Source organism: Neofelis nebulosa, chromosome 5 (assembly GCF_028018385.1).
Source record: "Neofelis nebulosa isolate mNeoNeb1 chromosome 5, mNeoNeb1.pri, whole genome shotgun sequence".
Taxonomy (NCBI): Eukaryota; Metazoa; Chordata; class Mammalia; order Carnivora; family Felidae; genus Neofelis; species Neofelis nebulosa.
In genome coordinates, this window is record NC_080786.1 from 38,234,708 (window position 1) to 38,258,524 (window position 23,817).

Here is a 23,817-nt window from a genome sequence, read left to right on the forward strand (position 1 = left end):
AAAAATTATTTTTGTGAGAAGTAGAACTTTGAGGATTTTAATGAACAGCATGCAGTTATTCACTTTATAGTGATAAAGTCAGCCTGCAGCATGTCAGAACATGATGAGGTACAGCCAATTCCAATCCTTCTTTCATTTCAGCTGATTTCACTTTCTAACCCTAGACTGTAACCAATTAAGTGTGATGAACATTTGGGGTGGGAAAGTATAGATTCCTATGGAAACAGAATCAGAGTCTCTATCTTAGGCTTGATGGGGAAGGGAGGTCTGTGAGACTTCTTGGAGGAAGTGACATCTTCAGTAAGAGTGTAAAATTGATTCACTTTCAATTAGAGGCCAGGGTGAGGGTGGGGGAAGTAGAAGCCCAGAATTAAAAAAGTGTGACAAAACCCGAGATTGGAAATAAATTCAATTGGACTGGAGGTTGCAAATCATTCCAATTTAATTTCAAGGCATAGCACTTTTCACTTTCTGATCATGTCTTGTTTGCTCATTTATTTACTGTGTGTTCTGCCACCCCCATTCACCCACCCAGAACAGGAGCTCTAGCCTGCTGATCCCTCAGTGCCCAGCTATACGACAGTTAATCTTTCCTGAGGCCTGCCATGGGTCAGATCCTGTTCTCAGTGCTTCCCTCATGCACCCTACCAACCTCCCTTCCCTCTCCCCCCAACACCAACCAGCAGACAAAATTTTACTTCTTCAGAGTTGGCTCAAATGTTCCCTTCTTTGTGAAACCTCCCCATCTCTTTACAGCACCCTTACTCTCAGAATTACTGCTTTCAAAGTTCCCACAACTATTGATCCTTCCTTGTGGCATCAGTTTAATTCTGCTCTTTCTCTCTCCCATTCGTCATTAAGTTTTAAAATCATATGAAGACAGTGATTTTTACTTGTCTCTTTAAACCTCTCAAAACTTTGGGCAGGATTTTGTACACAAAATTGGGCTCAAAAGTATTTCAAGTAAATGAATTAAGGAGAGAAAGTGATGACTCCTTCCCTTCCTGCAGTCCTAAGAGCAATTTTTTAAAACTTAAAATCTGACACCACAGCCCTACCTAACCCTTTTGAAGCCCACTCTTCATCTTCAGACTAGAATTCTAACTCCTAAGCATGCCGCTCGCTTCAGGGCCCTATGTGAAATTGCTCCCACTCATCTCTCCAGCCACAACCCTCTCTATACCTCTTCTAATAAAACTTGACTGCTTATGGTGGCTACACAACGGGCTGTACTGATTCATGTCACCAGGCTTTTATTTCAACTACTCCCTCTGCCTGGAATGCCCTTTCCATTTTTCTTGACTGGCTGGGTTCAGGCATGACCTTCTCAAGCAAGTTTTCCTTCTTTGAATACAGATCCTATTAAGAACTTAAAGAAAGGAGGCGCGTGGGTGGTGGAGTCCGTTAAGCATCCTACTCTTGATTTCTGTTCAGGTCATGATCTCACGGTTTGTGAGTTCAAGGCCCGCATCAGCTTCCGTGCTAATGGTTTAGAGCCTGCTTGGGAGTCTCTCTTTCTCTTTCTCTCTCTCTCCCCCTTCCCCACTTGTGCACACACGCTCTTTCAAAGTAAATAAATAAACTTAAAAAAAAAAAAAGAACTTTAAAAAGATATTAAGTACAGAAAAGTTTACGGTCTCCTCTCCATTTGTGATTAAAAAGGAAAAGAATACTAAACCATGAAATATTTTATTTTTAATTTTTTTTGAAGTTTATTTATTTTGAGGGGGGCAGAGAGAGTGGGAGACAGAGAATCCCAAGCCGGCTCTCGCTGTCAGCGCAGAGCTACCCGGGCTTGAACTTGCAAAACCCCCAAATCATGACCTGAGCCAAAGAAACCAAGTCGTGTGCTTAACGGACTGAACCACCCAGGCGCCCCCATGAAATGTAATTTTAAATGACACACAGCTTACATGTATGCTAGATTTAGAATACTGTCTACTTATGCTTTTCTCTCACTTTGCCTTTGTCTGCATGTACCCAATTGTAGATACCTCCAACAGTCTATGGGATAACTCCACTGTCAGATTCTCAGTTTGCGTCAAATGCTCTTTTTCTTCGCTTTCCAGGCACCGTTCTATCTGAACGTAACGTGCAAATTCCAAGTTTGCCTTTCGCACTGTGGTGTAAGCTCCAGAGCTGGCGCAAACACCGTCTTTGGCCAAGGAAAGCGAGACCCCCCCTGGCCCCCCAGTCAGCTCCCTAGCTGACCAGTGCACATCTTCTTTAAGGAGCCGTTCCCTCCTCACCCACGAAATTCAACTGGCTCGCACCTACTAAGGGCTGGCGCCCGGAGGACAAATGAAATATCAGCCAGCCCTGAAAGTTAAAAAAAGGAGATTCTCTAAATTCCTGGACCGTGATATACGACGGGCAACCGAAACTCACAAAATTCAGCGGAGTGGGCGGGGCCGGGGAAATTACTGACACCGGAAGTCAGGTGGCACAGCTCCGCCCGAATTCCCTATCTCGGCAGTCGACTATTCAGCCTTGAAGGCGCCTCTGGCGGGCTCCGCTGAGATCCACTGTTTCGGCGTTCGACTCGCCCGTGCTGCTGCGGCCGCCGAAGGAGGGGCAAAACTCAAGATGGCGGACAAAACGCCAGGCGGATCTCAGAAGGCCAGTTCGAAGGTAATTTCTTAGAGGACTTCATAAGTCAGTGAGTTTATCACTGTCATCTGGGGCCTACAGACTCTTCTGGCCAGCGGGAGGAGATTGGGGTGGGAGTCCGCGTTCTGGTCACTACGGTAGGCCCGGGCGCCGACGCACTGTGGTGCGCAGGTTGAGAGGCCTGGTGTCTCCCCTTAGTCCTAGCCTGGATTTGGTTGGAGGCTGGCGGGCCCACGGCGGGTGGCGGGAGTAGTTAGGCCTGCGTTTGGCACTGGAGGGAAATCCGGGATTTAAACTGAGGTCTGAAGCCGTGAAAAAGCGCCCCTGTATCCCTGTTTGTGGCGCTCTAAGGCCGCCGGACAGCACCTGGGAGAGGCGGGAATCTCTTCCCGGTGCTTAAGTGTTTGCCTCTCTGTCCTCGGTTCTTTGGTCCTAGATTTCACACGCTTCCGGCTTCTTTCAGTTTACCTCAAACCCTCTCCAGGGAATAAATAACATCTAGGGCTGCAAGTTGTGAGGGGAGGACCAATGGTGGAAGGACGCGGGGTGGGAAGTGCAGAGGCGGGAGCAGTTCTCCTTTGCAGAGCTGCCTCACCAAGGTTAACGCTACGCTCTACACGTGGTCTTGTATCACTTACGAGGAAGTATAAAATGAGCGCTCCTTTTGAGGGTTCACTTTCAAGAGCTCGGGATCCCCTGCATCTCCATGTTGTGTGTTCTTCCTTCCATAGACTTGGAAGCCACTTTAGATTATTAAATTGATTTTGAGTTAACAGGGAAACGTGTGCACATACTGTGAAACCATTGAGCTGTACAAGTAGTTTAGCAGCAGTTAGGTGGTGGTTACCATCAGGTCTTAGTTGCCGTCTTGGGCCGATCACTGATTGTTTTTTTGCTTTGAGTTTCTCAAGTCCAACACGATATTAAAAGTAGTAAGTACTGCCTGAAGTAGTTCTTAAGCTTTTGATGCCAATACAATAAGTTGTGTAACAACACTTAAAGGTTCTAGGGACTGTTATATCTTGCAGACGTGTATGATTATAAGTTGGTTATTAGGAAATTAAATTTACGGTAGACGGGGCGAGCCTTAGTTCTGAGAAACATAACCAGCACATTTTATACCTGCTTTATCAGTTTCTAATAAATAGAATCTTTGTGCCATTTTGTGGATGATGTTTGTAATTAGCTCGTAACTAGTAATGGCTTTAACGGTCAGCCTTTAATTTTGTAGAAACTATGGTTAGAGGGCCAGTTTTGGCTGTTTTACATCCCACTTTTACTCCTTGTCAGTTTCTTCCTTCCCCAGTACGTTTCCTGTCGGTGTGGAGGGGAATAGTTGGGTACATCACTCGGGCCACTTAACAGATTCACAAAAACAGGCCTGCTGTTAGGGAACTATTGGGATAGTTCGAGCATAAGCTTCATGATTTTAGTTTGTTTTCAAAGTCGTATTTTAAGTATCTCCTATTTGAGGTTTTGGATACATTGAAAACATTTTAATGTGTATGTTCAGGCTTCCTCCTAAAATAGCACTTCTCATGGTTGTGAGGGAGTAGCTGTTTCTATAAGTAAATTGTTGGATCTTCCAGTAATAAATCTTTTCAGTTTATATATTGCTTTAGGTTATCATTAGTTCATGCTATTACGAGATTCTCTACCAATGTCTGTGAAAGGAATCAGGGTATCTCAGGACTCAAAGAATATCGGTGTAATTTTCCCCATTAGTATGGAGGGCTGTACGATGCAGTTAAAGATTATGGATTTTGATGACAAGCAAAAGACCTTTGGGTTCAAATCATGACTTCGTAATTAATTGTATTTGTCTTATTAAGGCAAATTGCTTAAACTCTTGCACTTCATTTTTCTCATTTGTAATATGGATGTTATTTTTTACAGAGTTGATGTAAGGATTAAGTGAATTACTGTCAATAAAGTACATAATAAACCTTAGTTCCTTTTTCCCCTCTCCTTTTTGTCCTTAGAGGAAATAGAAAGTACTTACTTTTCAAAATGTTGTATAGATTCGAATCCTAAGATTTTAGAATCTAAGTCATCAACTATCATATAATGATGCCCAGATTGCTGCTTTCTATTTCTCACACAAGTGCTGAATTTATTGGAGAGAGTATCAGATCATTTTGGCTAATACTGTAGTATTTGGAATTTCTAGTCTTGATCTCTGTGGTTTGGTTTTCCTTCCTCTGGCAGAGCAGATGAGTGACCCATTCTACAGTACAAATGGAACGTACAGCTTCTTCTGTTTCTTGCTCATTCTTTGGTAGTTAAATTCCCATTGATATAGTTCAGGATGCCTGTTAATCATGTTTCTACACATCGAGGAGAGTGTTAATTCAAATATGTACAAGGGAACGGAATGTACAGCATGGTAACTATGGTTAATACTGTATTGCATATTTGAAAGTTTCTAAGAGTAGATCTTGAAAGTTCTCATCACAAGAAAAATTATGCATGGTAACATGTTAACTAGGCTTATTGTGGTTATTAAGTTGTATATCTGAAAATAATATGCATGTCAATTGTACTTCAATAGAAATAAATTAAAATGTACGATATGCAGGATTTTGATGGCAAATTATTTGATGTATCTTAATTGTTTCCTATGCATTTATTTCTGTTTATCACCAGATGAAAATACTGCTTTAAAGGAGAGGGGTGTTGGTGCCATGTTGTAGCTTGATTTTGGGAGGAGAGACCATACTCGTTTCCTTAGAAAATTGTTAGACGCATTTCCTTGGACTTTAGTTTACAAAAATTAGTGTATTATTTTGATTTTAAGGATTTTGTTTGCTTGTTCAGCAAAATGAGGATAGGCAGAGAATGCGGTATTTTCTTTCCTTCTGCATTTCCTGTGCTGGTTACACTTGCTAATATAGTGCAATTATGCACCCTTTTATTTCCCTCTGTGACAGGTTTTTTTTTTTTTTTTTTTTTTTTTTTGCCATAGTGTAAAAAATTGGGTTAGGTAAATTGAGCAGGTAGAGCATACTTCCTTGGACTTCCTTGGCTTCCTTCGACGTTTACTGCTGAATTGTTTAGAAAACTGTTAGAATTGCTGATTAACAAAAGTATTTTACTTCTTTTTTTTTTTTAAACTTCTTTTTTTTCTTTAATTTTTTAAAAAATTTATTTATTTATTTTGAGAGAGACAGACCACATGAGTGGTGGAGGGCTAGAGAGAGAGAGACGGGGAGAGAGAGTCCCAAGCAAGTGTCCACACTGTCAGAGCAGAGCCTGATGTAGGCTCGAACTCACAACTCACAAAACAGTGAAATCATGACCTGAGCCGAAATCAAGAGTTCGACACTTAACTTAACCAACTGAGCCTCCCAGGTGCCCCAAAAGTATTTTGCTTCTAAGAAATGAGTAAAATGAGATTACATTAAAGGCTTGTGACCCTTAGATATTTATTACTGTCTGTGTTCCTTTTTTTTTTTTTTTTTTTTAACACTCTTTTTGAGAGAGAGAGTACACGTGCGAGCCAGGGAGGGGCAGAGAGAGAGGGAGACAGAATCCCAAGGAGGCTCCAGGCTCTGAGCTGTCAGCACAGAGCCCGACACAGGGCTTGAACTTGTGAAGGGTGAGATCATGACCTGAGCCAAAGTCGGATGCTTAACTGACTGGGGCGCCCCATGTGTACATTCTTTTGATGGTATCTGAAAATATGTAAGGTTTCGATATGGTAAAACATTCCAAACAAAACACAAACCTTGAAAATTATGTTCTTCATGGTTTGCCATTTTTAGTTTAGCGTGAAACTTTATTATGTTATGATTGTAACTTTATCTTAAAATATAAGGTGGATAGTTTAATGAGTGGAAGGTTGTCTTTTTGGGGGGAGAGTGGAATTATGAACTTGCATTTTCTTGGTTGGTGCTCTTTAGAAACTTGAGTATTTGCAGCTCTGGTGCTTGAATATGACTCGATACGGTTTTTAAAAATTCTCATCGGATTGATTTCTGAAAGTCCAGTTTTAATTTTCTTTTGGTTTTTATTCCTGAAGCTTTATTCTTCCTGGAATGTAAACTTAGGGAAGATACTCATTTGCCTTAGAAAGAGAGGCTCATTTGGTATGCAAGTTGAAGACTCCTGCCTCTCTACCACTTTTTAACAAAGAGCATCATTTTTTAAAAATAAAAACAAAAACTTGCTACGGGATATTAAACTTGAAAACACTAATGTTATAGATAACTTGTCTCTTATACTATCATTAAGCTTTAACATTTTATTGCAGACCAGCCATGTGTTAGATATTTTGTGAAATAACTTTTCAAAAAGGAAGATGGTATTTGCCAGTAGCATTTGATGCTATTTGGTCCTGTTAGATGTCTCTTCCTTGAGTTAAAATTTTTTACTGGCCTTTCCTCAGTTTGGCCTGATTACAGGACATTCAAAATGTTCTTAAAACTTTTCATGTATTGATATGGTTTTGGATGTAATTTTAAAGATCATTTCATGGGGTACCTAAGTGATCCAATCCGTTAAGCCTCTGACTTCAGCTCAGGTCATGATATCACGGTTTGTGGGTTCAAGCCCTGTGTCAGGCTCTGTGCTGACAGCTCAGAGCCTAGAGCCTGCTTCTGATCTGGGTCTCCCTGTCTCTCTGTCCCTCCCCCACTTGCGCTCTGTCTCTTTCAAAAGTAAATAAACATTTAAAAAATTGTTTTTTTTAAATAAAGATAATTTCAGGTTTGTTATTTAACTTTATCATATGTGGTACATGTCTCAGTGATCTTATGGTGTTTTTTGAGAGGTAGGCCTTAGTTTAGTTAGCCTTGGGAGAGCGATATTAAAATAGGTAGTTGCTACACTTGTTAGTGAGTGGACAGCATAGTATGTTGACAGTGGAGTGTAACTTAATTTTGTTGGGTACGTACTTGTTCCTGCAGGTTAGGTCAACAGGTATATTGAGGCTCTGTCACTTGGCAGATCTTGTGCTTGACTTTGAGGAAGAAAACTTTAAGTAAGACTATACAAACTGGGGAGCATGCTGTTTAGTGAAAAAAAGTCAACACATAATAGTACAAAGCAGAGGTACCTAAAAGTTTAGAGACAGAAGTGACTGCTGGTTAAATGGAGGGTGGCAAGGAGGAGACTTGAAGAATAGAAGAATTTGTGTTCTTTTGAACAATAAGCAGAGGTTATAAAGAGATGGGTAAGGTAAAGAAAAATCCAGGAAATAGATTCGTAAATGGTCTCTTATTTAGCCAGTGCATAGGGCACTTGCATAGGGAATAAAAGTTGCTAAGATGCAAAGGTAGGTTTGAGATAAATAGTGGAGATTTTGAATGCTGTGAGTAAAATTGGAAAGCCATGGAAAATTTGAGGCAGGAAAGAGATTATTGGGACATACTTTAACAAGGATCTGGGAGTGAGGAGGACCAGTTTAAAGATTATTGCAGTGCTCCTGATAAATTTTGAGGATTGTTTCAGAAATCTCACCTCAAATCTTCTCTGGGAAGCTTTTCCTAACAACTTCGCCACTCCCATTAAGATTTACCTTGCCCCTGGGGCGCCTGGGTGGCTCAGTTGGTTGGGCGGCCGACTTCGGCTCAGGTCATGATCTCCCTGTCCGTGAGTTCGAGCCCCGCGTCGGGCTCTGTGCTGACCGCGCAGAGCCTGGAGCCTGTTTCAGATTCTGTGTCTCCCTCTCTCTCTGACCCTCCCCCGTTCATGCTCTGTCTCTTTCTCTCTCAAAAATAAATAAACGTTAAAAAAAAAAAAAAAAAAAAAAAAGATTTACCTTGCCCCCTGTGCTTTTGTGGCCATTGTTTTACTTGAGTCTTTTATTAGCTCCTTAAGACAGGAAGTATGTCTTATTTTACTTTATAATATCTCTACTGTAAGACATAGTACCAGTAGATAGTTGAATTAAGGGAAGATCTAGACCATAATGGTGTGTTTAGAAAGGAAGAGTCCTGGGGCGCCTGGGTGGCGCAGTCGGTTAAGCGTCCGACTTTAGCCAGGTCACGATCTCGCGGTCCGTGAGTTCGAGCCCCGCGTCAGGCTCTGGGCTGATGGCTCGGAGCCTGGAGCCTGTTTCCGATTCTGTGTCTCCCTCTCTCTCTGCCCCTCCCCCGTTCATGCTATGTCTCTCTCTGTCCCAAAAATAAATTAAAAAAAAAAAACGTTGAAAAAAAAAATTTAAAAAAAGAAAGGAAGAGTCCCCATGGGAGAGCTGTATTAGAAGTGGGATGAACAGAATTTGACTCACGTGATTATGAGGGGATAAAGGAGTCCAGGATGATTCTGTTATAGGGCTGTTGCTGGCCAACACTTATTGAACAGTTATGCACCAGGCACTGTTCTAAGTATGTACTTTACCTGTTTTTGTCCTTCACAACAATCCTGTGAGGCAGGGTGCTCCTCATTTTACAGATGAAGGAAGTAGGGCCAAGGTTACAAAACTGGTAAGTGTTAAAACCAGGAAGTCTTATTCCAGAAACTGCTCTTAAAAACATTTTACTACTTCCATATTATGAGTGATTGAGAGATACAATCCAGTATCAGACATAAGGCTGATAGGAGAAGCTAGTTTGGAAGGAATTTTAAATATATTGGGTTTGAGGAGCTTGCAGACATTCAGGTGAAAATAACCAGATGGTAGTTTGAGAACAGATTGGAATCCACCCGAGGTACTAAGGTCAAAAATAAGGAATTAGAAGTCATCTCAGTGCAATAAAGGTGTTGATATGCCACCTATGGAGAGATTGTTAAACTTGTGGAGATGCAAGTTGTTGCTTTAGAAGATGAGAGGAGAAAAGACATTTTAGGAGTCAGTAAAGGGAATGGAAAGCTCAAGGGGCAGAATGGCAGTGTTGGAGGAGTGTTGCTGTGGCTAGCCTGCTGAGTTGAACCAAGTTTTTATTCTCAGCCACTAGGATGTAGTGCCATATGGTATAGAATAGTTGGTTTCACCTTTTAACTCCTTAGCAATCATGAGAACAAATGATCCTTTTTACTTTTGGGTGTTCTTGCTGTCTTTCATCATATCTGTACTATCTGCTTTCTCTATCCTGAGATAAATTTCTCCTGTGTCTGCTTCTTTATTGTCTCAAGCTTCCCTTATTATGCCCTTTGATTTCTTGCTTTTGGGTCTTTTTCATTTGGATAAAGAATTGTGCTGTAGACCTCGGAAGATCTTGAAGCATCATTAATTTGTTGTTCTTCAGTTAAAAAACATAAAAACCAAACTCAGGACAAATGGTAGTCAGTTCTAGGTTAGGAAGAGGGAAGGTCAGCTTCTGTAGTAGCATTACATTTACTGTTTACTAGGACCATTAGCTTTAGAAGTTGGTTATTCTTTTTAAAATCTTATTAAGTACTGTTTGTATATCTCTAACTCTTCTTAAGTCTAAAGAAGTTCCAATCTGAATGCAGTGTAGTTATAGCTCCATATCAGTGGGAAATATCTGGTTTGCAGTAAATGTGACCAGTGCCATCTTAGGTTAATTGAAATCAGCTAATGCGTCTTCCTAAGCCATGCTGTTATTTTTAAGTCCTAGAAATGATTTGAATATGGTGGCATAGAAGTTTAAATAGCGCTGTCTTATAAGGTCTTGAGTGTTTACTTATGTGGGTGAACTTTAGAATTATTTTTGGTAACTTTGTCCGAATGCAAAGATTTCCCTTTGGGGTATTGAGCTGTTGAAATTGCATTAAATATATAAATAAATTTGGTTATAATTGACTTGTCTTAATAATGTTTATTCCCATCCAGGAATATAATGAGTCTTTTCAAAAGGTAACTTGAATAATTGAAGCCTTCTATAAAGTTTGTGTTTTCTTCACCTGGGTTGTGTACATTTCTTTAGTTGGTTTCTAGGCGTTTTCTGCTTATTGTTACTATTGTGATTAGGATACTATTTTTGTTACCTACTAGGTTAATATAGTATATTGGCAAGCAGATAAATTTTTTTTTTAAATGTTTATTTATTTGGAGAGAGAGAGAGAGAGAGAGAGAGGGAGAACTAACATGCATGCTCTCACATACCCGTCTGACTCTGCAAGGGCCAGAGAGAGGGAGAGGGAATCCCAGACAGGCTCCTACTCAGCACAGAGCCTGATGTGGGGTGTGATCTCATGACGATGAGATCGTGACCTGAGCCAAAATCAAGTCAGATGCTTAACTGACTGAGCCACCCAGGTGCCCCTCTTGGTTTCACTTTAAACGTTTAAATACATATAGAAATAAGTCAAATCTCATTACCTAATACCTCGCAAAATAAAAACAGCTCAGTGACAGAGTTAAATTCTGCGACTCCTAGTAAAAATTTCAGACAGATATCACATGTTATTTAGTTAATAGTCTTGCAGCTTGGCTTTTTTGTCTTTACATGCATAGTGGAAAAAAATAATATTGTATGCCGTATATAATTTGATCTGTAGATCAGTTAGGAAAAATATGAAATTTTACCAGTTGCCATTGTCAGGAAGTGCCATTATTTGAAGACTGAACTCCTTCTGTGCAACAATCAGCAACAGTGGCATGCCGAATTAGGAGCAGCCCCCATAAAACCAGTTGTAAATGGTGGCCAATTGTGGATTTGATAATAGGGTTTTCTTTTTCTTGAACTATTTGTGCAGTAGCATTTGTACCTTTTACATTCAGGGTTTATGTGTGGATTTTCTTGTTATTAGAATCTGCTCCTTAAATGACTGGGTAGTTGGAAGGAGGGGAAGTTTCTTTGCTGTATAGCAAGATGTTGCTGTTCTGTCAGTGTTGTGGCAGTAAACAGTGTATCTTATGACTTGGGAAGAGCTTTTACACAAAAATTCTGTTGTAAAATAGTGGTTAGTTTTCCAGTCTACAGTTTAAAAGGTTTAACTATGCTTCAGAGATACCCCACTCTCATTTACATATTTTGGCCCATATGCTTCCTCAATTTTAAAGAATTGACTTGCACATTTATTTTGGGTCACAACCTTTTTATAAGTCATAGATTGCCTTTGGTTTTATTAGCTGAGGAGAAATTGCTACAAGTTTGGGAAGATTAAGTCTGTATAACCTGAGGCACCCTTGTTTTGTTAGCATAATATATTTTAGGATCATTTAAATACTGACTTTCTTTTGTAATAATTGCAGACCAGATCATCAGATGTTCATTCATCTGGATCTTCAGATGCACACGTAAGTGTAAAAGGTGATCTTTGTCTTCTTTCTCTTTTCCTTCCTTCCTTCCTCCCTTCTTTTTTTCTCTTCCTCCTTTCTTCCTTCCTTCCAGCTCTATACCCAATGTGGGGCTCAAACTCATGACCCCCAGATTAAGAGGTACATGCTCCACCAGCTGAGCTAGCCAGGTGCCCCTTGTCTTTTTCTTTAACATTTAATTTCTCTCTGTGTATATTCCTACGTTTATGATTTTGCTTGATAAATAGATAACAGTTATATTCTATGTGTCCTTTTCTATCATGTTTTTAGCTAGGTGCACTCTTTTTTGTGTGTTCTATTTGCACAAGTTGGCCCCCACAGACCATGTTAGAAACCAAGTATATATTGCACAAGTATATATATGTGCTTATAAAGTTCTGTACATATACAAATGTGTGTACTTGTACATTGACTATGGTTTGCATTATACACACTTGTTCTTTTCTCACTGCACAATAAATATACCTATTGGAAATCCCCGCAAGTCAGCAGTCACAGCTCTAATCTGCTGGCATCATTCCATAGGGGAAGGTACAAATTATTAAGCTGTTTCTCTATTGATGAGCATATACCTGTTGAAAAGCTTTTTGATACTTTGAATAATTCCTCAGTAAACATTCCTTTACATGTTATTACAGCAGTGCTCAAAATCTGGTTTCAGACCCTTGGGGGTTACTGAGAATTTTCCAGGGGCTTTGTGAGTTCAACTATTTTAAATAATACAAAGATAATATTTGCCTTTTTCATCATGTTGACATTTGCATTAATGGTGCAAAAGCAATTGATAAACTGTTGGCATCTTAGCATGAATCAAGCCAGTGTTGTCAAAGTGGACCAGTAGTCATTGTATTCTTCCCCACCTGGCACAGTAAAAGTAGAAATATGCTAGTTTCACTTAAGAATGTTCTTGATGAAGCAGTAAAAATTATTAATATTTTGTCCTTGCGTATGGGTCTCTGTAATGTTCTGTATGATGAAATGGGAAGTACATATAAGGCACTACTGCTTATCAGAGTGTGATGTTTGTCTTGAGGAAAAGATAATTGCCAGATTATTTAAGTTGAGAAATGAAAACTGGCTCCTTTTTTCATGGAATACCGTTTTTACTTGAAGGAACAACTGACAAACTGGTTAATCAGACTTGGGGGTTTAGCAGATATTTTCTTGAAAACTTAAGGGAACAGATCTGTTACTTCAAAGAAAATAATTATTTGTTGCTGATACAAAATTTGAGCTTTTGGGTCTAAGTTAGAATTTTTGGAAACTTTTAAGGACTTTTCTGATAAAATCAATAGTGATATTAAGGGATGAGAGTTTTGATAGTGTATAGTGAAATTTGTCACTATTTGGACATTTGGGTTATTTGTACTTTTAGTACTACATATGTGATTTTTAAAAACTCGTTTTACTTTTCCTGAAGATGGATGCATCGGGACCCTCAGATAGTGACATGCCAAGTCGGACACGACCTAAGAGTCCAAGAAAACATAATTATAGGAATGAGAGTGCCCGTGAAAGCCTTTGTGATTCTCCTCATCAGAATCTCTCAAGAGTAAGTGTTGATAAAGATGAGAAAAGATTAATGATTTTAATCTGCTTGATCAAATTTGGTAGTTGAATATTTTGGTACTGGTTGTTTCATCTTGCACTATTTGGAAATAGCATTCTTTGTTGTTTTTGGGTTAATGATAAACAAGTTCATGTAAGGAAATGTTTTTTGTAGCTAATATGTGAGCTAGATTTCACTTAAAATTTAAAATTTTATTGAAAAAACCAGAGTGTTTTTGATATAAAATGGTTAATAGTCAGATTTATTGTTCCTCCCTTATAACATTTACTGAACCAAGTGCCACATGACAGTCACTGGAAATAAACAGATGATTAAAACACAGTTCTTGCTCTTGGAGAGCAAATAGTCTTGCCCTGGGAAGTAAACAGGAACAGGTACTGTTCACTCTGGTTCGTGTAGTGCCCAGGGCAATATGAGAACCCAGAGAAGGAACTTCTTTACTATATGTATCTGCAAAGTGTTCTCATGCTCTTAGTCTTTTCTATTTCAAATAATTTTTCTTGTGATTAAATTTGGGATGCTAATATATTAATAAAAATAAATTTGGAAATATAATAAGACAGTTATCACCAGCCAATATTAAAATTCGTAACACTTAATTTTTCTTGTTTAATGTTTTTAAGCATAAATATATTTTCATGGATGATTGTATTTCTTTGTGTAAACATTCCATAATTTCCTTAACTATTTTTCTGTTAAGTGTGTAAATTTAGCTCTTAGGATATAAATAAAATTGGAACCCTTCCAATTTTTTTTTTGTAAAATTATGGTTTTCATTGAATTTGTATGTAATTTTGCTGTTTGAACTTCTTTTTAAATGTTTATTTATTTTGAGGGGAGTGAGAGAGCGTGAGCAGGGGAGGGGCAGAGAGAGAAGGAGATAGAGAATCCCAAGCAGGCTCACTATTGTCAGTGCAGAGTCTGATGTGGGTCATGAACTATGAGATCATGACCTGAGCTGAAATCAAGAGTTGGACACACTTAACTGACTGAGCCACCCATGCACCCAACCATTTGTGTAAACTTTTGAAGTTAAAACCATAGATGCTGGGGTACCTGGTTGGCTCAGTCGGTTGAGTATCCAACTCCTGATTTTGGCCCAGATCATGATCCTAGGATCCTGGGATCAAGCCCTGCGTCAGGCTCCACACTGAGCATGGAGCCTGCTATGGATTCTCTCTCTCCCTCCCTCCCTCCTGTCCTCCCTCCTGTCCTCCCTCCTGTCCTCCCTCCCTCTCTCTCCCTGTCTCTCCTTGTCTCTCCCTCTCCCTCTCTCTCTCTTCCCCCTGCCAAAAAATTAATAAATTTTTAAAAAGTGCCAAAAAAGAGTCCCCAAACAAATCCAGAGATGTTGAATGATGAGCAAACATTTTTCTTTCTACTTTGGGGAAAAAATTTAGTTTGAATCTATTACTGAAACCTCTTTTTGACTTTGGGGTTATAAACGGTTTTATTTTTTTCAGTGACTTTAATGTAACTTTAAAATAGTTTATAGCATTTTACTCTTCCATTTTGCTTCTCTCAAGGTCAAGCCTATTTAATAATCAGGAATTTGATAAAGTCTAATTTGTTATTGGTTAACTTGTCATTTTGGTAGGCAAGAGTGAAACCTTTGGATTTTAGTTACAGATTGATATTTTAGGTTGTATTTAATAGACATTCCTCTTAAGTTTATGAATCAAAGTCTAACATTCAAATGAATAACTGAACAGCTAAAGGTCAACAACAGTTTTACTTCTGAAATCTGAAATTCTGTGATTATGTTTATAAAAACAGTGTTGTTGATGAAGAATGAGTTAATTTACTGAATTATAAAAGGAAGTGATGTGATGTAGTACCTGAAATGGGGGTTATAGATGGTATTTAGATTCTTGCTACTGAACTTTGGAAATATATGCTGCCTTCTCCCTCTTTGAATGTCTGTTTTCCATCACTACTTCTTTTCCTCAGAATCATCTGTACTTTTTCTCAAGTGCTTTTCCAGCAAGTAGGTTGACTGAGTCATAAGCCTTGGCGTCTCCCTCTCTGCTTTATTTTTACCTTTTTAAAAGAAAATGGCTTTTGTGTGTTACTGACCTTGAGTTAGCCAATGAAGACATACTTTAAGGAATAATTTACATCAGAATCAAGCCCAATGGAGGCACTTGATGCTTAAGAGTAGCCTCAGCTTTTCTGCTTTACAGTGAAATTTCTTTTTTAAAAGTCATCTAATCTGAAGACTTGATTACCACTTGAGAGCTGTATCAGTTAAGTTATAGGTAGCATTAAGAATGTGTATGTAGTAAATGTATGCTTTTTACTTCTTTTCACAGCCTCTTCTAGAAAACAAACTTAAAGCATTCAGTATTGGAAAAATGAGTACAGCTAAGAGAACTTTAAGTAAGAAGGAGCAAGAAGAATTAAAGAAAAAGGTAATGTTTAAATTGCATTTTGAGTTATCCTTGGAAATGTGTCTAAATAAGTGCATGTACAAATAGAGAAATGCTTTTGAAAGTTTCTTGACCTCAGGGTATTCTCAGTTCCCACCACCAAGTCAAGTCTGTAACACAGGGTACGTTCAGAGGAGTCTAGTTTGTATCCCTGTCCCCTCCACCATTTCTTATATGTAAGTTTTGGTTATTCTCTGGTCTGTTCTTTTTGTATAAGTAACTCTGTATAAATATATACTGTACTCCTCTTTCCTAGACGATCAATAATATGCTATATACAGTGTACTTTTTGCATTTTGCTTTTTTCACTTAACATATCTCAGAGGTTACTGCAGGTATATTGAAATAACCTTTTTAAAAAAAATTGTTTTTAATGTTTTTATTTATTTTTTGAGAGAGAGACAGAGTGTGAGTGGGGGAGGGCATAGAAAGAGAGGGAGGCACAGAATCCCAAGCAGGCTCCAGGCTCTGAGCTGTCAGCACAGAACCCGATGCAGGCTCAAACTCAAAAGCTGTGAGATCATGACCTGAGCCAAAGTCAGATGCTTAACTGAGCCATCCAGTACACGCCCCCCCCCCCTTTTTTTTTTAATAATACCTGTGTAGACATACATTAGTTTGTTCATTAAAATTCTGTTGAGGGCATTTTTATTTTGGTCTTTTGCCATTACAAATAGTGCTGTTAATGGATACTGTTATGCATGTGGGTTTTTTTGCTAGTTTATCTTTGGGGTATATACGTTTAAAGTTCATATATTTTGAGAGAGAGAGAGGGAGCGTGTGCATGCACACTGAATGGGAAGGGGCAGAGAGAGAATCCCAAGCGGGCTCTGTGCTGTCAGCATGGACTCTGTGGGGCTTGATCTCATGAACCATGACATCATGACCTGAGCCAAAATCAAGTATCTAACACGTAACCAGCTGAGCCACCCAGGCGCCCCATTGGGATATATTTCTATAAGTGAAGTTACTGGGTTGAATGGTAAATGCCTAAATGTAGCTCTGTTGGGTATTGTCAGATTGCTCTTTATAAGGGCAGAGCCATTTTGCATCTCTGTCCGTAATGTATGAGAGGTTGTGTCCCTATAGCCTTGCCAACAGCGGATGTTTTTGAAATTTTGCCAATCTGCTAGGTGAAAAATGTTATCTCAGTGTAGTTTTAAATTTTTATTTCTCTTGTATAAGTAAGGTTGAACAGCTTTTGTGTTTGTATCTGTGAACTATCTGCCTGTATCTCAACCAGTCTTTCCAGAGATTTGTAGGTCATCTCTGTTTTAAAAACTTCACATATTGAATATATTAACACTTCGTGACACAGGTGCAGTGTTTTTTTTCCCAGTCAATTGTCTCTTTATTTTGTTTCTGGTGTTTTTCGGTGTAGAAACTGTTTATTGTTAGGTAATCAGATTTATCAATCTTCCCTTATGATTTCTAGTATTCCATTATTGTTCTCACTCCTAGCTTATAAAGGAATTTCCTCATTTTTTAAATACTTTATATACAGTTTCATTAAAAAAACTTAAATCTGATTCATTTGCAGTTTCTCCTAGTATGTGTTGTGAAGAATTGGCTCATTTTTATCTTTCTTTTTCAAATAGTTATCAAGTTATCCCAATATCATTCATTGAAAAGTCCATCTGTTCTCCCTTGAGTTGAGCTATTCCTTTTATTGAATACTAAATTTCCGACTGTTATTGGATTTATTTCTTTGTTTTCTATTCTCTTCCATTGGCCTTTGATGCATACATATTTTGGGGACATTGTGAAGAGTAATAACTGCAATTGTCAAGGTTCTTTTGAGATTTTTTTTTTTTTTTTTTTTTTTTAACATTTTTTATTTATTTTTGGGACAGAGAGAGACAGAGCATGAACGGGGGAGGGGCAGAGAGAGAGGGAGACACAGAATCGGAAACAGGCTCCAGGCTCCGAGCCATCAGCCCAGAGCCTGACGCGGGGCTCGAACTCACGGACCGCGAGATCGTGACCTGGCTGAAGTCGGACGCTTAACCGACTGCGCCACCCAGGCGCCCCGAGATTTTTTTTTTTTTAATGCCGGCTGTGGAGATATTGCTACTTCAGCTTGTAATACTCATGTCTTTGGTGGTTTGTAAAGGAAATCTTTATAATCACTGAATTAAATCATCGTGCTTTGGAAATGTTAAAAACATTAATAGAGTAATATATTTTATATAGTTGTCATACAGTTTGACTCCTGCTGTCTCTTTTTTAATTTTTTTTTTTTTTTTTAACATTTATTTATTTTTGAGACAGACAAAGCATGAACAGGGGAGGAGCAGAGAGAGAGGGAGACACAGAATCTGAAACTGGCTCCAGGCTCTGATCTGTCAGCACAGAGCCCAACGCAGGGCTCGAACTCACGGACCGTGAGATCATGACCTGACCTGAAGTCAGACGCTTAACCGACCGAGCCACCCAGGCGCCCCTGACTCCTGCTGTCTCTAAACAGATTTACTTAGGGGGTCTTTTTCTGGTTCCACAAATTGCCAGTAAAGGATCAAAGTCTTTCAGTTTCAATGTTAATATCTAATACCTACTAAAGATTAGGTGTTATTACTTATTGGGACTGCCTAACCTGCTTTTCCCAAGTGAAGGGAAAGGTTTTGTTTACATTATTACTTGATGAGTCTTACCCTGTGAACAATAATTTTCATATTAAGTGATACTATTTTCATGTATATTTAGGAAGATGAAAAGGCAGCAGCTGAGATTTATGAGGAATTTCTTGCTGCTTTTGAAGGAAGTGATGGTAATAAAGTGAAGACATTTGTGCGTGGAGGTGTTGTTAATGCAGCTAAAGGTTAGTATGAATATTACAGTCCTTGAGCAAATCCAAAATGTCCTAGTAGAATGACTGTAGGTAATTATGAAAGATGTTTGTTGTCTTTAGAATTTCACATTTTCTTTCTATCAGCACCCTCTAGTGTTGATATTAATCGTTAATTAGCAAAATAAATGGCCAGATATGGGTTAGAGAAATTGGAGCCAGAGAAGTTTTAAAAATATTTAGTGCCTTTCAAGGTTGAACACAGCAGTGCACTTTGCAAAAATTTTAATGTATTTCATAGTTTCACTATAAAATGATTAAATTAGTATTTTGTTGGAGAGTAAGGTGGTAATAAGAACTTAACTTCATATTTTGTCACTAGTATATCAGTGCTAAACACATTTTCCTAATTTTTGTTTATTTTTAACTAAAAATAATAAAAGATCAAATAATATGAAATTATTTTTGAAAATTAGTTTTGAAGCTTAGTATTTTAAATTTCAGAAGAACATGAAACAGATGAAAAAAGAGGTAAAATCTATAAGCCGTCTTCAAGATTTGCAGATCAAAAAAATCCTCCAAATCAGTCATCCAATGAAAGACCACCATCTCTTCTTGTCATAGAAACCAAAAAACCTGTAAGTCATAATCAAATAAGTGGCTTTATATGTTCAGAGATGACACTGCCAATGATATTTCAGTACTTCCATTGTAAGCAGGACTTTGGTTTCTTGTTTATAATTATTTTTGGAATAGATGTTGAGTTTTGTTGCTTAATCTTTCTAGAGAAGAGATAATAAATTAGAGTAGGACATTTAGACGATATTCTTATGTTCTTTGAGCGATAAACATTTGGTGTTACTGTACTCATTGCATACTGCAAGTAAAAAGTTGACTGTATTTTATTTTTTTTAAAAATTTTTTTTATGTTTATTTATTTTTGATAGAGACAGAGCATGAGTGGGGGAGGGTCAGAGAGAGAGAGGGAGACACAGAATCTGAAACAAGCTCCAGGCTCTGAGCTGTCAGCACAGAGCCTGATGCGGGGCTCGAACTCACGGAGTGAGAGATCATGACCTGAGCTGAAGTCAGACGCTCAACCGACTGAGCCACCCAGGTGCCCCAAAAGTTGACTGTATTTTAAATAAAAAGTAATGGGATTTTTGTTTTTAAACAGTTCTAAACTGAGGTATTTAAATAGTACCAGCATGTGTAGTGGCAGTTAACTTTGGAAAACTTATGTATTCCAATAATGTATCTTTTGCCTAGAACATTTTTGGTATTTATTTGGAAATACTGTCAACCTAGTGGCACTTTCTTTTAAGTATTCTTGGTATTAGAAAAATTTTTATTTTTCGATGAATTTTTCATGGTAGTTGGTATATAGATATGGGTCATGTCATTTGGAACCATACTTGGTGAAGAAATATGATTACATTGAAAGGTGACACTGACTTTCCTTGCATGACTAAAATAGCTCTGGATGAAAGGAAAAAAAGCAGTTTAATTGAGATATAATTCACATACCATAAAATTTACCCTTTTAAATTATTCAGTTATTTTTTAAATTATATTCACAATTGTGCAAAAATCACTAATTTCTAATTGCAGAACATTTTTATTATCCCAGAAAGAAACCTTATACCTATTTTAGTCATCCCCAACCCCTGGCAATTACATTAATCTCCTTTTTATCTGTTTGGATTTGCCTGTTTAAGACATTTCATGCAGATGGAATCATACAATATGTAGCCTTTTGTTTCTGGCTTCTTAGCATAATATTTCAAGGTTCATCTGTATGTTCTGGCACATGTTAGTACCTTATTCCTTTTTATGGTTGAATAATATTTTATGGATATAGCACATACTGTTTATGCATCTATCACTTGACATTTGGGTTGTCTCCACTTTTTGGTTATTATGAATAATGTTGCTATAAACATTTGTGGGTAGGCTTTTTTTGTGGACTTACATATTCAGTTCTCAAATATATGATATATGTATTTTATATCCCTACATACACATACACCTAGGAATGGAATTCTGGGTTGTATGGTAACTATTTGTTTAATCTTTTGAGAAACTGCCAAAACTGTTTTCCAGATTAGCTGTATCATTTTATAATCCCATCAGCAATGTATGAGGGTTCTAATTTTTCCACATCTTTACCAACGCTTGTTGAAATTGTCTATTTTTAAAATTTATTTTAGTCATCTTAGTGGGTGTGAAGTTGTATCTAATTGTGATTTTGATTTTCACTTCCCTGATGATGAACATCTTTTTATGTGTTTATCATCCATTTGTAGTCTTCTGTGGAGAAATGTCTTTTCAGCTCCTTGGCCCATTTTGTAATTGGGCTTCTTGTTGTCTTTTTACTGTTAAGTTGTAAGAGTATTTTACACTTCCTGGAGTCAAGTCTCTTATCAGCTATTTGAATTGCACATGTTTTCTCCCATTCTGTGAGTTGTCTTTGCATTTTATTGATAGTGTCCTTTGTAGCCCAAAGTTTTTAATTTTGATGAAGTTTAGTTTATATGGTTTTTTTGTATGTTGCTTTTGCTTTCGATGTCATATCTAAGAAATCATTGCCTTATTCAAAGTCATGAAGTCATGAAGATTTATTCCTATGTTTTTCTCTTAGAGTTGTATAGTTTTAGTGCTTCAGTTTAGTTTCTGTGAGTCATTTGAGTGAATTTTTGTGTATGGCATGAAGAAGTTCAACTTCACGTTTTCTTGCATATGGATATTCTAGCACTATTTGTGAAAAAAGGCTATTTTTCTCCATTGCGTTATTTTGGCACTTTTAAGAGAGGGATTTCAAAAGCAGTTTTAAAAGAGGAATCCCAAAGATGTTACTGATTGTTTTACTAATTCATAGTCCTCCTACAGTGATTGTTTTGAAGAAGGGCATATTTTTGGTAGTTGTTCATGGTACTTTAGTTGGCAGTTCAGTTACTTTATGTTGATTAGTTTTGCTTCCTGTTATTCTCTAACAATATTCAGGCCTAATTATCCCAGGCTTTTAGGGGATAAAGTTAGAGAGTCCTTTACTTTAAGACTGTAGTTTGTTATTTTCTTTAATTGCTTTAATAATTGTTAAATTCTTAGTTCAAGAGAACAGGAAGGAAGTGCAGTGAAAACAGAAGTAATTTAAATAATTAGAACATAATTGGCACTAAAATAAAAATTATTTAAAACGATCTGATTATTGAACCATTTGCTTTGTTTAATCTTGTTTTGTATGAAGTATAACTTGTTATATCCTTCATAGCCACTGAAGAAAGGGGAGAAAGAAAAGAAAAAAAGCAATTTGGAACTCTTCAAAGAAGAATTGAAACAGTAAGTTTTATAGTGTGGAGAACAGCTATCATAGGTATTTTGCATTATTGGCTTAGAGATGCAGGTATGAAGAATGTAGTTTACTGATTAGTTACCACTAAACTGGCTTACCTACTATGAGGTTGTTTTAGATATTATAGTGATTTTTTTTAGGATATGTTTGAAAGTGAATTAGCATTTCATCCAGCACCTGGGTTGGTTACATCATGTAGATGCAGTTCAATTGATAGTATCTAAGTATTTAATGTCCAGAGTCATGTTTGCAGTGGAAACAATGTAGTCACTGAGATATGGGTGAGGAGTGAGCAAACTTAACCAAGAAAGAACAAATTCTGTGTTCTTGATGTTGAATTTCCACCTTGGAAGTGGGCTTTGTATTCTAATGCTTGTTTGACATAGCAGAAATTTGCTCATGACTTATAGCTATGGGACTCACTGATCTCGGTTGTTAGTACTGGCATTTAATTATTCACAAATATTTCAAGTTCTGTGAACATGGTACCTGGGTAAGTTGTATTCTTAACAGATGTGAACGAACAAATTTTGGCTCATTGTTAGTGATTATAAATGTTTTCAACAGAATTCAGGAAGAGCGTGATGAGAGACATAAAACAAAAGGCAGGTTAAGCCGATTTGAGCCTCCTCAGTCAGATTCTGATGGTCAGCGTCGTTCTAGTAAGTGGCATTTTTTTTAATGTTTATAGTTGTGATTAACTATTCTAAAAACTAAGAATTGTTTTCTTTTCCCCTTTTAAAGTGGATGCGCCTTCAAGAAGAAATAGATCATCTGGTGGTAATACAGTTTTTTGCTTTTTTTAACTAATAAAAATTGTCCATACTTTGTATTTTGCAGGTTATAATTTTTTTTTTTCCTCTTTGTCCTAGTTCTTGATGATTATGCACCTGGCTCACATGATGTAGGAGATCCAAGCACTACTAATTTATACCTTGGAAACATTAATCCACAGGTAATATTAGAAAAGTTAGATGAATGTTGACTTGTATTCTTTTTTTTTTTTTTTTTTAATTTTTTTTTCAACGTTTTTTTATTTTTGGGACAGAGAGAGACAGAGCATGAACGGGGGAGGGGCAGAGAGAGAGGGAGACACAGAATCGGAAACAGGCTCCAGGCTCCGAGCCATCAGCCCAGAGCCTGATGCGGGGCTCGAACTCACGGACCGCGAGATCGTGACCTGGCTGAAGTCGGACACTCAACCGACTGCGCCACCCAGGCGCCCCTGTTGACTTGTATTCTTTATAATTATGGAAGAAAACTGCTTTATCAATAAAATAAAGTCAAGAATCTAAAATAAGAAAATTTGATGGACCTTAGGGACTATTGAAGTCTCTAAAATTACCTTATAAAATTAAGTCTTAACTGGTATGGGCTGAATTATCTTGCTGCAGTTCTTAAGGGTTTACCTCCTCTTTCTGTAACTGGACATCTGAATTTGAAATGTCTTACTATGTGCTGATTTTATTATTTATCAAAATAGGATATGACCAGTGCTAGACAATGTTCTTTTGAGACTACCCCCTTCTGATGCATAGCTTGCTTCCTTAATAATGTATTTCCTTTTTCTTTCTTCATAATAGCAAACTAGTGATTTGTGCCTGTCTTTTATATTTTAATTCTTTTCCTCATTTTAGTGTTACTTGTGTTATGAGGAATGTAGTGGTTGTAATAAATAACATGCTCTTTTTAAAAGTTACATCTGTTTGGACCTCATTGTGTATTTACCATTTTCTCTTTTCTCTCTCGATTACATAGGGTGCTGGAAAAAGAAAAAGTGATTAGATTTTTTTTCTTTTATCACCAACATATATTTTCTCCTTTTCTTAAATGCGATAATCACTGCTGCCTGAAAAACATTGCTAAATGCCTAAATAAATCACTGCCGAAAAACAGCTTATT

At 37.6% G+C, this 23,817-nt stretch overlaps 1 protein-coding gene across 2 annotated transcripts in view; it reads left to right on the top strand.

Moving 5' to 3' along the window:
- The first annotated feature begins 2,435 nt into the window (after positions 1-2,435).
- The window catches only part of U2SURP (U2 snRNP associated SURP domain containing), a 55,370-nt gene continuing 33,988 nt past the window's right edge, over positions 2,436-23,817 (top strand). The window contains exons 1-10 of one of the 2 annotated variants that reach the window (XM_058730119.1): positions 2,436-2,631; positions 11,714-11,758; positions 13,200-13,331; positions 15,662-15,760; positions 18,482-18,596; positions 19,068-19,201; positions 21,835-21,902; positions 22,483-22,577; positions 22,660-22,695; positions 22,788-22,870. In XM_058730119.1, the coding sequence (XP_058586102.1) occupies positions 2,587-2,631; positions 11,714-11,758; positions 13,200-13,331; positions 15,662-15,760; positions 18,482-18,596; positions 19,068-19,201; positions 21,835-21,902; positions 22,483-22,577; positions 22,660-22,695; positions 22,788-22,870 (852 nt within the window). In that variant the 5' untranslated portion in view covers positions 2,436-2,586. The remainder of the gene's footprint in view (positions 2,632-11,713; positions 11,759-13,199; positions 13,332-15,661; positions 15,761-18,481; positions 18,597-19,067; positions 19,202-21,834; positions 21,903-22,482; positions 22,578-22,659; positions 22,696-22,787; positions 22,871-23,817) is intronic. The other variant, XM_058730118.1, reaches the window with a different exon arrangement.